The 17,548-nt window shown below is 44.0% G+C and overlaps 1 protein-coding gene across 1 annotated transcript; it reads left to right on the top strand.

Annotated features, from left to right (window-relative positions):
• Window positions 1-7,155: 7,155 nt before the first annotated feature.
• LOC306920419 (ADP-ribosylation factor-like protein 2) lies at window positions 7,156-7,710 on the top strand (the record flags this gene model as incomplete). The annotated part of the gene is made up of 1 exon (XM_079497168.1): window positions 7,156-7,710. One exon carries the CDS (start codon window positions 7,156-7,158, stop codon window positions 7,708-7,710), a length of 555 nt encoding a protein of 184 aa, XP_079353294.1.
• Window positions 7,711-17,548: the final 9,838 nt, after the last annotated feature.

Raw genomic sequence — 17,548 nt, 5'->3', positions numbered from 1 at the left:
AGACAGCAGTCTTGTCGGCGTCACATCTGCAAGGAGAAATGGGGGAGCTGCGAGCTCTGTCAATCCATATTGAGCTCTGCAGGCCTATGGATGATGGTATAGTCTTATGCCCCAAACCGGCCTTTTCTCCCCAATGTTTTCAAAAGGGCATGTCTCAATCAGGTGGTTGAGCTCTGCCCTACCGTCGTCATACAGACAGTCGACGTGCAGAGACGGAGTCGGTCCCCACTCTGCCCTATTGGAGCATTAGAGTCGTATGTCAGGGCCACACAAGGCCCACAGAATAACGGACCAGCTCTTTGAGTGCTTCAAGTGAGAGTGCATGGATCACAGAGGTTATCCAGCACACAAACAGGCAGGAGTACCAGTGCCGCTTGGAGGGCAGGCACACTCCACCTGGGGACGCTGCGGAAAGGTGCGTCTCTGACAGAGATCTGCACAGCGGCGACTTAGTCTACTCCGTCTACATTCACCCGGTTATACCGGCTGAACATGCAGCATGCAGCGTTTTTTTCGTTTGGCCCAAAACATTGTGTTTATTGTCATGATTTGTCACGACAAGAGTTGGCTTTGTACGGGCGTAAACGTCTTTAAATAAATACTTTCTGAAAAGTCTATGAGGAAAATGAACGGGATTTATTTTCCGGGTCTCTCGAGGGGGCGGGACTGCGACGCTCTATTAAGCTATACTTAAATCAAGGCCTACGTGAATGAATCATTGTCACATTTAGTATGGCTTCCATGTTATCAAGTAGAATCTATATTATAATATAGATGAATATGTGTTCTTCCCTCTCTATCCCACATGGCAGTCTGTTTTTTGTATAAACATGTCCCCTAACTATAAGTGACATTAAGATGTTGTATTGACTTTACACTGTACCTGTGTGTGCAGGGCTGGAGGTGGGTGGACCAGACCCGGTTTGACTACAGCAACTGGAACTCTCAAAACAGTGTCAGCTCATACCAGTGCATGTATCTCCAGAGCCGGGGTAAGACACACAGTTCCACTGACCACTGTGGTCTGTAAAGTGTATTTAAACTGTGGGAGCTGTAGACTCGAAATACAATAGAATAGCCTACTTTCTATTGGTGACAAACAGTGTCACCAATCAAAAAATGCCAACGTGCATTATACACATAAAAGCTGAGGCTTGTAGCAACTCATAATGTAATTACTGCTCATTATGTAATAAGGGCTCATAAGGGCTCATAATGTAATAATTTAAATGTAATAAAAACTCATAATGTAATAATCAACTCATAATGTAATAAAAATATGAGTGCATAACGTAATAACAGATTTATTTTATAATGTAATTGTAGTGGCTAATTTACACCAACAATAAAACTTAAAAAAGCCACTAAGGGCACCAGGTAGCGAATCGTACTCAGAGGTAGGAATGAGACCATTGTCAGACAGGCAGCGACGTTTAGTGGTGTTTATTTTCAGCTTTTTGGTCCAGACAGCAAAAGATGGAAAATGTTCAGGTTCATCCCTAACCTGCTGGTGAAAAACCATATGCCTTCCTGGTGCTCTGCTGACTGACTGTGTGTGCTCATTAATTAAGTAACCTCAGCTGTGCCCCAAACTGCCCATCACCTTCAAAATAAAAGCATATAGCTGCAACACAAAATGTAGACTGAAATAATGACTGTAAACAAACCAAGCAAAATAAACAAATAATAAATGCATTAAATCATTATATAGAAAATACTGAATTAGCAAAAATACTTAATACACAGTAATGTTATAATGTGTTACGTTATGAACGAACACATGGCAGTTCATAATGTAATAAAAGTCCATAATGTAATAATGGCCCATATTGGTGAGAAAAGTCTTACACTGCCATATGTATTACTTCTGTTGACAAATGTAGACTTTCTTATGGCCCATATAGTCTTACACTGTCATATTTATTACTTCTGTTGACAAATGTAGACTTTCTTATGGCCCATATTGTTGAGAAAGGTCTTACACCATCCTATTTATTACTACTGTTGATAAATACATTTTGTCAGTAACATGGCCAGTGATCGGTATCATGATCAGTATCATTTTTATCCAAGCACCCCGGCTGCTTTTCTCAAACGGGGTGCGTTCGGAAAACTCACAGTTGCACACCGGGACCGCACTCGCCTATTAGTTTGTATTGGCAGTGCGGTCAGCGTGCCTATATCGAACATAGATATATATAAACTCTAGATAGCTCACCCGCGCTGTTGGCCAATGGAGAGCGATGTCGTTACGTGGCGGCCATCTTACTTCGGGCCACATAACATTGTGTCTATGGGGCATGTACTCTTAAATGACCATAACGTGCTCAATTTTCAAACGGTTTGGTTTGTTATAAACGTCAGAGACGTCCGCATACTTATATGCTTTTATACGACGTTCATAAAAAAAAAAGCAGATAAGCGTCCTGAATCATAGCCACGTTGACAATGTTTGGAATAAACCAACCCGTTTGTAAATCCGTCAAGATTTGAGCGAGTTATGACTGTTTCTGTTTGAGCTGCCATTGAACATACTGTACTGTAGCCCCGAAGTAAGATGGCTGCCGGGTGAACGACGTCAGAAACTCCGCCTTGAGCCATCTAGAGTTTATATATATATATCTATGATATCGAACACACCCAGTGAGTGTTTCAGAGTGCAACACTCCTCCCGACCGATAGTTGAAAGCCAATGGCAAATAAAACAGCTCGGATAAAAATGCCTTTTATTAAACAACGTGGAATGCAGCAATGCATATCGCTGTCCCAGCTAATTTCTAACACCCGTGGCCCACGTGTACTTTATGTTTGAAATCTGAATGTTTATGTACACGTTTACAATGTAAATGTAGCGATCGCGTAAAACAGGCTGACGTTACGCCATGGCTATATGCCTATTTGCTCAGGGAGGGGCTAGCGCCCCTCAAAAATAAGCTCCTTGATTTGGCTAACAACGTATTTGATTGATTGATTGAAATATTTATTAACACCCCCTCTGCCATGTGAGGGAGATTTCTGCAGTGTGCTACACTCTGCTCAGATGACCAATTATGTCATTACTTGCGCAAGCAGAGCGCGCAGGTATTGTGGTCGGCTGTACCAAAAGTGGTATGTATGTATGATATGTGTCGGTATGTATGACGGTATGTATGTCGGTATGAATGGTGGTCCCTTATTGGCTGTTGATGGTGACCTAACTAAGGCACGCTTTAAGGTTGGTTTAAGGTCAATAACGGGTCTAAAGGATTTAGAACAGCAGATGTAATAGAGGGTATGCGCGTGACATCATCTTTGCCAAGTCACTTTGCCACTCGATTTGCCACTCACTTTATGCATGCGCATATAGGCCCTCATTTATCAACTCGGCGTACGCCAAAATATGGGTGCACGCCGAAATTACCGCAATTGTTGGCATTTACCATTTCCGCCAAAGCTTGAAATTGAACGTGTGCCAGGACAAAAATCACGTCTGGTTGGGAGCTGTCGTACGCTTTGTCCTCACCTGATTTTCTGTCATAGAACAGCGGAGCAGCATTGTTTGACCAGCTGAGAGGCTGTCACAGGCATCGAAACATATGTATGCACTTAAATGTTAATATAAAACTGTATGTATATGGGCTACATGTAAAAAAGAAAAGAAAAAAAGGAATAGGCCTACATCAATGATGTGTCTTTGTGTCATATGAAATTGGTAGGAGATTACCAACTTTACAAGCAATTCAAATCGTTCAATTAAAACAATGTTGCAAGTTTAGATGCTTAAGCCATTTAAACAGTGTTTTCTGTTTTGCATGAGCGCATACCGTATGCGAGGAATTGCGCTGCCTGTGCTGGAATCCCCCTTTCTCGAGTTACATCTCGTCGTTTTAAGGATAAACCCGACACGTCGCTTGATGCCAAATGTGCCGTGCCTGCGTGCCAGCCAGCGCAAGTGCAGGGGAGTCGAGGGGACCGCATCGGAGATAGGCTAACCCTGTCAGCCCACCAGTGCCAGTGCCATGTACATGAGGCTGGTTTAGGCAGCACATTCATATTATATACAGTATCATATATCATACAGTTGACAGCCCAGCCACTGCAGCGACTTGCGAGGCAATCTAAATAGATTGTCATAAACGTGCATGGTCACGGTGTCATGGACGGACCACCACAGTGATAGAGACAGACAGACAGGACAGGAGGGAGGAGATGCACCTACAACAGCAGTGTGTGTGCGGCGTTGTGCGCGCCTATTTGTTATTTAATTCATGGTTCACAGGTTCAGGTTTTCGTTCACTAATATATCTTGTTGTATATTAAATTAATAAAGACTTTAATAATTTAATATAGGCTACAACAGTAGCCTACAACTAACAACACACAGCAGGCGCTTAGCGTGGATCAAATGATTGACTGGGCAAATTAGCATGGGGGGGGGGGCATCCCCGGCCGATAGGTGTGAAGTTTGAACGGTTTGGGGGACCATTTAAAACAAAGGCGGCTTGCATGCTGTGGTTTACTAACCAGAAAGGCAAGCGAGGCGAGAGGAGAAACAGACAGGGTAGGCCTTATTGGTTAATTTTATGGCCAGCAGGTTGAAAAGACGAGGCTTGAGGATGTTGTAGTATACTCAGCATTTTATTGGTTGCTAAGGAGTCATCGAGTTAAACAGAGTTGAACAGAGTTGGTGGATGACGGCGTCCTGTTCTGGCTCGTATGACTGACTTTCGTCTGTTTGCATTGAGCATATATAGAACCCGAACATAACATGTGTGTCTGTATGCGTGTGTGTGCACTGTGTGTGCGTGTATGAGTGTGCATGTGTATGGGGTCAATTGAGTTATAATAATGTGAGTCCGACAACACATTCCATGACTCCAGATGTTTGCCTGCACTGTCCCATAGCTCCAAATACAACGGGCGTATGTGTGTGTGCATGTATGTGCATGTGTGTGCATGTGTATGTGTGTGTGTGTGTGTGTGTGTGTGTGTGTGTGTGTGTGTGTGTGCAATTAGTCCGACATGCTGGCGTCATTCTATGGTTAGTTGAGTTATAACAATGTGCATAGGATGTCAACACAGTGTCCCATTGATCACTATGGCCCTGCGCGTGGTGTTTCACCAGACACAAGTCATAAGTCCAGAATACCATGCAGTCACCTGCATGCATTCATCACTATGCACAGTATACTGCATGCTGCAACAGTACATATAAACATCAAGTACATTCAGATATAAATAATTTCCTATAGCCTACAGCTTTATTTAATTTATGCAGGTGTTTGTTCTTTATATAGGCCTACCGTATTTAAGATACAATAACACACCAGTTGGGCTTGCAAGTTGCGTGCGTCTGTGTGTGTGTGTGTATATGAGAGGGGGGGGTGAGGCGGGCAGCAAGGGGAAACTTTTTTATTTGCTTTTTCCATTGTGTAACTATGGTTACCATGCGTTGTTTGGTCGTATTGCAGTTGTGCATGTCGCAAAAACGAGGGCGAGGCTTGATTTCATAGGGCGTGCCAGATGGATTTCAGCCGTCACATTTATTAACGTCGGAACGAAATTAAGGAAGGATCAGCTGTTTGCGATCACTTTATAAATGCTGTGACCCACGTACCTACACTCGAATTTGGGGCAGATTTTACAATCAATTGATAAATGAGGGCCATACCCTCTATAGACATTAGTAAAATACACCCCTGTTTCCCCTCACTGTATATGTTTCTTTTCCCTTTTTACCTCCTATGATGATTTATTTTTGACTATATAGTTGTGTATATTCGTACGTCTCTAAATGTTTTGATGAATTGAAAATGGTGGGCCCTATTGTAAACTGTAATGCTTTATGGTGTCGTCCACTCACTGTTAACAGTTTTTGTATTAAGTTGTACTTGAAATGTACTGTAATTCTACCCTTCACTCTGAATTTGACTTGTTGCCATCGGGCAGGAGGCTTAGGGCAAAATTAGCTAAAAAGAAGGGTTACAAAACTTCGTTTGTGCCAACTGCGGTGGACATTTTAAATACAAAAATGTTTAAATAGTCTAATCCCCACTGTTCATGATCACTGTTGCTGTGTTAATGTGAATGCATTTTATATAGTATTTTAATGCACCTGTGTATGTTTTATTGTTGTAACTGACTGCCGGTGTGCCAAAGACGAATGTAAATTTAATGGACAATAAAGTTCTTTATCTTTTATCTTTATCTTTATTCTGCAAACGGTTAATAAATCAATCAATCAATCAATCAATCAAGTTAGTAGTAGTACTTGCACAAGTAGGCCATGTATGGCCTACTTGTGTGCAAGGCGCAAGTAGGCCCCTCAACAAAGTGCATTTCTAGTTTATTATTATTTGTATGTAAATTATGATTTATGATGGATTGTTTATTGCAGCGATTCCCAACCTGTGTGTGTGTGCGTTCTATAGGGCCCACCCGTGGGCCACAAGGGTATTGCAACTGGGCCTCCAAATAATTGGATTTTTTTTAAATAATAAGGTAACATTTATATAAAAAAGGTAAAGTTAAAAATAATGTTATGGTCTTTGTTTTCTTTAAAACCTTGAAAAGATATATTGGTATGGGTCCCTATACCAATATCTTAGCATAAGATGAGAGATAAACAGGGAACTTAAAGTAGGCCTAGCCTATTCGTTGCTTAGATTGATCCAAGCCGGAACATGATCGATTGATTGACCGTTAAAATAAACTTTTGAGAATGCACCTACGCAGAATTAACTTCTGAATGGGTCGTGAACGCTTTTGAGATTTTTGTCTCCACCAGGCCGAAGGCAGGGGAGAGAGTATGTTTTGCACTCCGTCCGTGTGTGTGTGCGTGTGTGTGTGTGTGTGTGTGTGTGTGTGTGTGTGTGTGTGTGTGTGTGTGTGTGTGTGTGTGTGTGTGTGTTTGTGTGTGATGTCAGAGAGAGAGGAAGAAGGTGGATAATCACACAATATTACGTCACCCCGCAACTCAGTGACATCACTGACTATGTCACTCACTGTGTGTATGAATACAGGACATTGTTGGCTGCCTCCTCTGAGATACTCCCACTTGCATCCACTTGAAGCATTTTGGATCCATATTTGTAAATCGCAATTTTATTAATTGGTAAAACGAGTTGAAACATCAAATTAACGCATGACTGACTTTCATCTCTAGTTTTCGGCAAGATGGGTTTGCTGACAATTCTTAAGAAAATGAAGTACAAAGAACGAGAGATGAGACTTCTGATGCTGGGTCTTGACAACGCCGGAAAGACGACAATCGTGAAGAAATTCAATGGGGAGGACATCAGCACCATCTCTCCAACTCTTGGTTTTAATATCAAAACACTGGAGCACAGAGGGTTCAAGCTGAACATATGGGACGTAGGTGGCCAGAAGTCACTGCGCTCCTACTGGCGGAACTACTTTGAGAGCACGGATGGCCTGATCTGGGTGGTGGACAGTGCAGACAGACTCCGGCTGGAGATGTGCAGGCAAGAGCTCGGCACACTGCTCATGGAGGAGAGGTTAGCAGGGGCTACTCTGCTGGTGTTTGCCAACAAACAGGACCTGCCAGGGGCCCTGTCTAAAGAGGCCATACGAGAGGCGCTAGACCTGGATACAATTAAGAGCCATCACTGGTGTATCATTGGCTGCAGTGCAGTAACGGGACACAATCTTTTGGCTGGAGTGGACTGGCTACTGGACGACATTGCCGCAAGAGTCTTTACCGCTGACTAGATGGAACGACGGGTCGTAGACGATCGTGTATTCCCAAGGAACCTATACTGTGTAGGAAGCCGTTTCCTATTTACTGTAAGTGAATGGGAAACAGAGAAAATGCAGGCACACCAAGGCCAATTGGCACCTGTTGCTGAAAAAGTAATAAGTATATTCACCCTATCCATATGTCTGTGTCTCAGACGCTGCTGGTCTGATTGGTGTCAAACGTTGCACTCTCAGTAGGCCAAGGAAAGTGCCCCACTTGAAATTGGCCTTGGACCATGTGACAAACACTGTCACGGTTTGACTGTCAGTATAGTTGTGTGCATTGCATTGCCCATTTCTTACAAAAGGTGTGTGGGCAGGGCCTATTTCTTACAAAAGAGGGTGGGCGGGGCCTATTTCTTACAAGAGTTGCATATAACATGAACGCAACATCCAATCACATTGAGGGGCCCCTATAGGAACCCCACACCAGGTTCAATCATCCCCCATAACACCTCTAGCCGCAGGACATTCCACTTTCATCTGCTGTCACAAACCTGGGTGTTAGAATGGGCCCCCATCTCAACTATGAGGTGGAGGCCCTCCCTCAGTATGGCAAGATCTCAAAAGTGGTGATTTTGTCGTCAGTACCAATCCTTCCTTTCACATCCATTTGACCTGATCACGCTCAAGAACATGTCAACAAGATTCATAAAGGAGAAGGTGCCATTTCTGGCTTAACCACTGATCCTCGGGGTCTGCTGAAATACTGTCTGAGTACCCCAGTACTGGCAAGACGTGAAACTGAGCGCCTACTTAACATAGCTGATGCCAACCCAAAGAAGCATCACCAACACTCAGCAACTAGAAATGCACGACAGGATACATCTGTGAAACAACTGAAGGATGTGTTGACCAGCGCAAACCCCTTCTGTTCTCCAGAAAACAATGATGAAACTGAAATTAAGTTAATCATCTTTGTTTCCAAACAAATAATGCCAACAACAGTGCAGAGCCATGTCTTTGAGTTACAAGGGAGCAGAGCACTTGACACTTTTGTGAATGAGAGGGTCAGAGGTTAAAAGAACATGTGGGACAAAATGACAAAGATGAAGTATCGTAGTAGTAGTGGAAAGACGGATGCAAAACTATCTAGCTCAAGGCATCATCTGAAATAGTCAGCTTGAAAGCCACCAATTTGAAAAGTTTGTCCGCTTGCTTCTCATTGCCAAGTCCTCAAAAGAGCTGGACCTGCAGAACATTGTGGGATTTGCCGATCACAATGCAAGCTTAATGAAGTCTGATGATTCTCTGTTCACTGGTATCTTCCTGCTTCAAATCGTTCATGAAGACTGGTGATCATGTACTCCATGCACTTGCTGAACTTGGTGTTGGCCCTTATCCATCCTTGGGAGGTGTTAGCCGGGTGTGAAAAGTCAGCTCTGTGTCAGCTCTTCAAACCTGGATATGAATCAGCTGAAGTACTTCGGTGGCACATGTTTAAACAGCTCAAGGGCGAACAGGGTGTTGAAAAGATATGTCCAATGCAAGGGTCCATCGTCAAACTTATCCTGCGAGCACAATGGCAAGCCAATGTATGGGCACAAGACATCGTAGCTGAGCCAAAGGATTTAGATCCACTTTCTTTAGGATGGAAGCAACAAGATGATGGAAGGTGTGTCCCTGTAGTCTCAAAGGTTCCACCTGCACCAGAGGCCGTCGTTGAACTCGTCAAGTGTGCATGTGTGTGTAGCGGCCACTGTTCTTGCAAACTTATAACCTTCCAAGCACAGAGCTCTGCAAGTGTGAAGCTGCTGTTCATGTGATAATCTTCCAAAAGATGAGGCTGAGAGTGATGACAATAATACCTACAGTGATTATTTGTACATTTGAGCATGTCACGCTCATGTCTTTAATTGAAACTGTATAGTGGTTGTTGTTGTATGCTCTATGAAACTCCAGTTGTTAGTGTTGGTATAGTCTATGAAACATCAAACATGCGTTTCACTTCAAACGGGGACGAAATACACAAACCTAGACAAACATTGCTATTGACCACATTATTATGTGGTCATGAAAATGATGTCCATGAAAATCCCTCTATTTACTATATTAAGTCTTATCTTTGTATTAAAAAAAAACGGTGTGAGAGTTTTTGCTTTTTTGTGTGGGGGGATTATTATTATTATCGTTATTATTATTTTCTAATTATCATGGATGCATGATGGTGCATTTTCTCAAAGGACAAAGTCAAATAAACCCTTGGATTTGAAATAAAACACTGTCTGTTACTGGTCTGGTAGCTTTTGCACCTTGTGAATTTGCATATTGAATCTGTTGTTGTAGTGCCACCTATTGGTGGATTGTGGTCAAATGTGCAGGGCTTGTGCAAAAGCCCTTGGTGCAAGAACCCAGCAATTTTCATTGAAATTGGACAAGTAGTTTGTGAATAGTCATGAATTAGCTTTTTTAATTGTTTGCTTTAGCGCCACCTATAGGCCGATCTTCTAGAGCACATCATACACTCCTGGACCAAATTTGGTGTAGGCTAAATCGGCCTGGCAGATTGGTAGAAACAATGTCGACAGAAATACAGACAGACACAAAATATTGCTACACCTCTCTAGGGCCCATAGAACAGAAAAAACATGGTTTACAAGATTCTTCACGAAACATTCACTTAAGTACACCATGACACACAAACCAAGTTACACAGCACAGCCCTTGCTAGGCAACCCAGGTGGAGATCTTTTTTCATAAGTTTTCTTGTGATATCTTGTGATTTTGATTTCTTCATCAAAATCAAACATAACAATCACTGTATTGTCCAATTATGGATGGACGAGATATGACGACATTGAGGGAAATATATGTGATCTAGACATGTGCTCTCATCGGAGAAAAAGAAGGAACTGTCATAGTATCACATTCCATGGGGCAATACAAATGTGTTCTAGAGTCAATACTTAGATATTCGGTACCAAACACCTTTATAATAATATCTAAGAGTCTACCGGGTTTAAGCTGGTCAGAGAGAGTTCCAGGCTTGCATCACAAGGAGTGTGATGCAAGGCGAGGGCTTAGAACCGCCTATCTCAGGCGGAGAAGGGGCCACTGGGCTTTTGATTGGCCGGGGAGGAGGGACCCATCCAGGGCCTGCTGTATGTGGGTGAAAGCAAGCAGTGCCAGGGTTAGATTCAAGGAGAACACCATGAGGAGAGCAGGAAGGCGGGAGGCCAGTGGTAAATATAGATACGTGTGCTTAATTAATATCATGTGTTGTGTGATGTTTAGATTATAACAATGTATGTATCTGTGCCTCTTGTTTGTCTCCCAATCAGATTTAAAACCATAGCTATAACCAGGTGAACATAGTATAACCATAGGTATAACATCGGTGAACATGGGTTGTAGACTACCAAAGGTGATATAGGTTGGTAGTGTTGAGCTAAATAGTAACAAGATCAACAGGGGCTGAACTCCTCAAAGACAGATAGAGAGGAACAGGCTGTTAGGCAAAGATCCAGAGTACTGTAACCACCTGTGTGTCACCAGTGTGTATGTTGTATATGTGTTATGTTGTATAATGAGCTAATAAACCATATAAAAAGCATGTTGAGTTTGTAAGAGAAGCGATTATTGGAACATTTAGTTTAGCCTATGCGTGTTAATTCTTTAGTAAATCCCGCCTGTTGCTAGAGTCTGTCGGATACTCGGCTAATCTCCCGAAATCCGAACAATCACCGCAAGGTTGACAGGACCCTGATCGGATTATCTCTGTGTGCAACTAATCTCAGACACCAGTGTTAAACTTTGCATGCACACCCACAGTAGTAGGCCAAGGAAGACACTTCACATTTGATATGAAGGAAGCCTTGTGGACATTTCTTTATGCATTAATAACAGTTTATAACAAGGTCACTATGGCCAGTGCTCTCAGAAACAGTTGGCTTCCTTCTCCATCCATCCATCTTCAACCACTTATCCGTAGTCAGGTCGCGGGGGCAACAGCTCCACCAGAGTGCTCCAGACTTCCCTCTCCAGAACAACATTAGTGACTTCCTCCTGGGGGATTCCGAGAAGTTCCAAGGCCAGTGAGTCGATGTGTTTCCTCCAACTGCGCCTTGGTCTGCCCCGGGCACGTCCCAGTGGGACGTGCGTTGAGGACCTCCCTAGGGAGACGCCCGAGAGGCATCCTAACCAGATGCCCGAACCACCTAAGCTGGCTCCTTTCCAGGCGAAGGAGCAGCGGTTCTACTACGAGTCTCTTTCGTGTGACTGAACTTCTCACCCTATCTCTAAGGGAGATGACAGCCACCCGTCGAAGAAAACTCATTTCGGCCGCTTGTATTCGCGACCTTATTCTTTCGGTCATGACCCACACTTCATGACCATAGGTGAGAGTAAGAACGAAGATTGCTCGGTAAACAGAGAGCTTTGCCTTCTGGCTCAACTCTCTTTTCGTCACAACAGTGCGGTACAGCGACTGCAATACCGCCCCTGCCGCTCCGATTCTCCGGCCGATCTCCTTCTCCGTCCTTCCCTCACTCGTGAACAAGACCCTGAGATACTTGAACTCCTTCACCTGCCTCATTCCCTCCCTGGACTGCACAATCCACCGTTTTCCTGCTGAGAACCATGGCCTCAGATTTGGAGACGCTGATCCTCATCCCAGCCGCCGTACACACAGTGAGAGCTGAAGGTCTCGCACCGATGGTGCCATCAGGACCACATCATCTGCAAAAAGCAGTGATGCAACCCCTAGCTCACCGAGCCGAATACCCTCTCCGCCACGACTTCGCCTCGAGATCCTGTCCATGAAAATCACAAACAGGATAGGTGACAATGCGCAGCCCTGGCGAAGGCCAACCCCCACCGGAAACGAATCCGACTTACTCCCGAGCACACAGACACAGCTCTCGCTTTGGGTGTACAGAGATTGGATGGCCCTCAACAAGGTCCCCCTCACCCAATACTCCCGCAGCACCTCCCACAGGACCCGGTTATATGCCTTCTCCAAATCCACAAAACACATGTAGACCGCATATGCATACTCCCAGGCCTTCTCCAGGATTCCTGCAAGAGTATAGATCTGGTCAGTTGTTCGACGGCCAGGACGGAATCCACATTGCTCCTCCTGAATCTGAGGTTCGACTATCGGCCGGACCTTCCTTTCCAGCACCTTGGCATAGACTTTCCCCGGGAGGCTGAGTAATGTGATACCTCTGTAATTGGCACACACCCTCTGATCCCCCTTTTTAAACAGTGGGACCACCACCCCGGTCTGCCACTCCCTCGGCACTGCCCCAGACTTCCACGCAATGTTGAAAAGGCGTATCAACCAAGACAGCCCCTCAACACCCAGAGCCTTCAGCATTTCTGGACGAATCTCATCAACCCCCGGGGCTTTGCCACTGTGGAGCTGCTTAACACAATGCGTGTGAGCGATTACCGCCGCCTGATTACCTCTGACGCTACGCTGATAGTATTGGACGACCAACCTTTTCGAAGACCGACAGCAAATGTTCTTTTAAAGCGAGAAGCACACCGCATACCTCAAAAGAAAGCTTAATTTGTCCACTCCAATTTAAAAAAAATGATTTTACCATCTTCCATTCTGGAGATATTTACCTTTATGTAACACCTGCTTTTGTAGTAACGTGCTCTTCTTGAACAGAAAGCCTAGTTAGGGACCGTTTTATGTCAGACGTTGACAGGCAGTTATAATAAAAATGAACATAAAAAATATCCTATACATACTATACACCGAATGAAAGCCCTGAATGTCTACTTTTACGAGGAAAAAAGTACACATTGATCCCATCTACCCTTCGTCGGTAATTGGCTTTTGTATGAGCTAAAAAATGAGCATAGGGACTGAGGGAACATGTGAGGGCTACGTTACTACTGTTTTGTTTATTTTTTATGATGATGATGACGGATCGAGCAGACGCCAGGCGGGTAGATAAAATGATGCAAAGACACGTTGTCATTACTTGCGCAAGCAGAGCGTGCAAGTAATGTTATCAGTCACGTGCTACGATGCGCGTGTCCGGGGCCAGCACATGTTATGACGTCATTTGCTGGCACGAAGTTGACCGTGCAGGTATGTTTTCCGTCATGCTACGAAGCATATGTCCCATGACGTGATGAAGATATGTACCAATGTCCCTTAGAATGCACGTGATATGATGTCATACGGACATACGGAAGCTGACCGTGCAGGTATGCTTTCCGTGAACCGTGATGAAGATTATGTACCAACGCCGGGGTATATTTGGTTGACGATGGTGACGTAATGATGATATGTTTCAGTGTCAGGGACATACGCAATCAAACCACCCGAGTAACCACATTATACCACCAACCACTCAGAAACTACATATACATACATATAGACATATACACATATATAGACCTATGAGCATATGACGTGATGAATATATGTACCAATGCCAGGTTATAATTGGTTATCGATGGTGACGTAACGATGACGTGTTTCAGTGTGATTTCGAAAAGGTTATACCGAAATACCATAAGTATTTCATACTGATAGCAGTAAGGAGCATGAGACTAGCTGGCCATTACCACCGAGACCAAGATACCACTAACCAACTCAGACATTGCATATACATAGACATAGGCAAGCTCGAAGGTACGTAGCAAATAGCTAAATCTAATAAGTCAATATGTGAGGCTAAGATTTGAAAGTTTGTAGCGGTCTACAGCACTTGCACGCTCTGCTTGCGCACTAGGCCTACTTGTGTGCAACAAGCAAGTAGGCACTCGACAGAGTGCAGTTCTAGTTATTTATCCATCTACCGGTATGTACGTGTCTGTCACTGTGTATCGTTCCAACTCGGCTAGCCGAGTTCGCCGAGGGACGGTGGTGTTGCTGTGCTGCCCCTCCAGTAACAGTAAAACAACAGCGCGTATTTGCATTGTTCCATCTGACCGTTGATCATCATCATCATCAAACAATAACCGTCCACCGTCCCTCGCCGAGTTTGCCGAGGGACGATACAATCCGTGATAGTTTTCTTGTTTGTTCGAGTATGCCGAAGGAATGGAGACGACTTTAGATCTGTGTCCATCATGGAGCCGGAACATGTTAGACACTACTCGACACACAAGAGAGCACAGGGAGAGCCCTCCCCTCCCCTGAAACAAACGGGAGGGGAGGAGGGAGAAACAGGAGGAGAGGTGAAGACTGGAAGCCGGAGACAAGCCGATGTGATTCTGTTGACTGGAGTACGCTCGCATGGGCGCCGCCATTGTGTGATAGAGACTATTCTACACAATGCGCCCCTCCCGTCCTGTTTTCAGGAAGGGAGGGGGAGAGGCATTTTTTATTTTATTTTTATCAAGTGACCGGAGTGTTGTGGGATGAATCGGGGCTGCTTGATATATTGTCCGGGTGTGTACAAAGGCGATTGAAAGTAATCAATAAAAACATGCGCTAAACGTAGATAGCCGTGTCCTGCATCGGACCGTTGGGAATGGATTCGAACCATGTAGAAAACCGATTCCCACAATCAATGCGTTAACTACCTCAGTGACTTCCTTCCGGGAGATTGACGACGATCCCCTATCATCCTCAGGCTCTGCTCCTGTCAGGGAGGGTGGGTCTGATGTTATTGGGTTTAGGAGTTCCTCAAAGTGTTCCTTCTCCACCATGAAAAACACATTAAATAAAATCATGTTTGACAATCAATCTACATTCTACTGTATGAATTGACAATCATTGCAGCAATTTTTATAAAATGTATTCTCATATATTTCTCAGACTGGTATTTTGTATTTGTATGGTGATTTCTTTTTTTACCCAGTATTTGTCATTTGTATCAAAATACTTTTTATGTATCTCTTACATGGTTCTACCAAAAACCGAAATTCTGTTTAAAAAAATTTCATTATATAGATATTTCTGCTGATATCAGGCCAATGTGAAGGTTCACCAATCCTGCAAACTTTGGATGTCAATCTTAGCCAATCAGGATGGAATATGAAAAATCACACCCATGTGAAGTGAGGGGCGCTCTTATCATCTTACAACATCAATTACAACATAATGTTTGTTTAAGCAATGTCGGGTGCTAATGTTTTAGTCTCAAAACAAACATAAAATGTCTCTTTATTGTATATGGCGTTTTCTTAAACAAGCATCGTTGAAAAACAAACATTAAAGCTGTATATAGGAGGGGCTAGCGCCCCTCAAACATGAGACAGATCTGTCTTGATCGCATGACTATAGAGATAATGTGTACCGATTTGCGTGATGTTTGGACAAAATCTGTAGGAGTTATTGTAAATTGTGTTTTTACAAAAATTGTCCTGCTGGTGGCGCTGTAACAGGCCGATGTGAAGGATTCAGGGCAGAGGCTCTGCTCTGGCCTCCAGGGAGTGTCTGTGCACTGTTTTAGTTGTACACACACACACACACACACACACACACACACACACACACACACACACACACACACACAGTCATGGATGGTCTGTGTCCCGTGGCCTGTGTCCCGTGTCCCGTGTCCCGTGGCCTCTCAAAAGCTCTAAAGCGGAGGAAACAGACCTATGACAGACAACGGAGAGACCTGAGAGTTGTGCATGTAGTAGATTGAAATGTGGTTGATTTATTATAAAACGCATCTCTAAGCTATTTCTGTCCAAAGTACTTTGAACTAAGCCTTTATTTTGAATAGCAGCTATTTTTGTATTTGGAGCATATTATTTATTTTGTACAACGTTGTGGGTCCATGTAAAACAGTTTGACATTATTATATTGCTTACAGCATCACAGAGATCGATAGTTCTAGGATCGACTATTGTGTTTTGGTGAATCTGTGATCGATTGGTTTGGTCTGTCTCAGTTGTTGCTGTATGGGAACTGGCGCCGTTTCCTCTTCAGTAGCGTTTGTGCTCGGAAGAGAGACACTGCGTCGTGTGTTTGTTTGATTCACACATTGCTCCTTTTACAGGGGTACTACATTTTGGGGGCTGGTCCGGGATGGTGTGCAGCGTGGGTCCACTTCTTCCAGCTACAGAAGTCCCCTGCCGTCACCCATCTCTCCTAATCAACCCAGTCATCGAGAGCACCGTGGTAAACCAGCTACAGTGGTAACCCGATCACCAGTGAGCAGAAGGCAGACTATCTGAGGTATTTCTACATACCAGGAGAGCTGCTACTACGTTCCAGGGTGAAAAGGTATCATTCTGACGGTTCACAACCACTGCACCAAGATGGCGTCATCCGAAGTGGAAAAACTACAGGTCGAAATAATCAGAGAGCTATGTGAGCTTTCCAGAGACACTCTGGCAGAACTATGTGAGTTCTTACTAATAGCAGGAGGAGCACTTGAGCATGTGACTGGTAAAAGTCGAAGAGCACTCATCAAGCTAATTTCAGACCACATACAGAGAGAAGAGCTAGAAAAGCTAGAAGATGAGGGAATGGCTGGCCTGCTAGAATTTAGAGACAAAATCACAGAGCTCCAGGAAGCCGCCACCCTAGCGCAGCAACAGACACAAGAATCAGAGTTACAAGAGGAACAGAGGAAAAAAGAACAAGAGGAGGAAAGACTACGGAAATAGATCGAGGCCTTGCAACTTCAGCTGGCTGCCACTCAGAAACAGAATAAGGTAGAGAAGTCAGAAGGCAGAGAAGTCAAAACCCCGGCCCCTAGCAGGATGTTAACAAAGAGCTCATCCCACAGTTATCCCTCTACTCCTTGGCACAAGGATTTTAAAATATCTGGTCAAATCGGAGAGCCAGGGCAGAAAGACCGTCTGACCTTTCCAAGTCTGGCCCGCCAAATTGAACATGGTTTAAGTAAAGGGGTTCCAGAACTAGAGATAGTAGATGTAGTGATAA

The sequence above is a fragment of the Electrona antarctica genome (assembly GCF_951216825.1).
Source record: "Electrona antarctica genome assembly, chromosome: 3".
NCBI classification, from domain to species: Eukaryota; Metazoa; Chordata; class Actinopteri; order Myctophiformes; family Myctophidae; genus Electrona; species Electrona antarctica.
The sequence above is the reverse complement of the archived record's forward strand: the minus strand, read 5'-3'. Positions and strand labels throughout refer to the sequence as shown.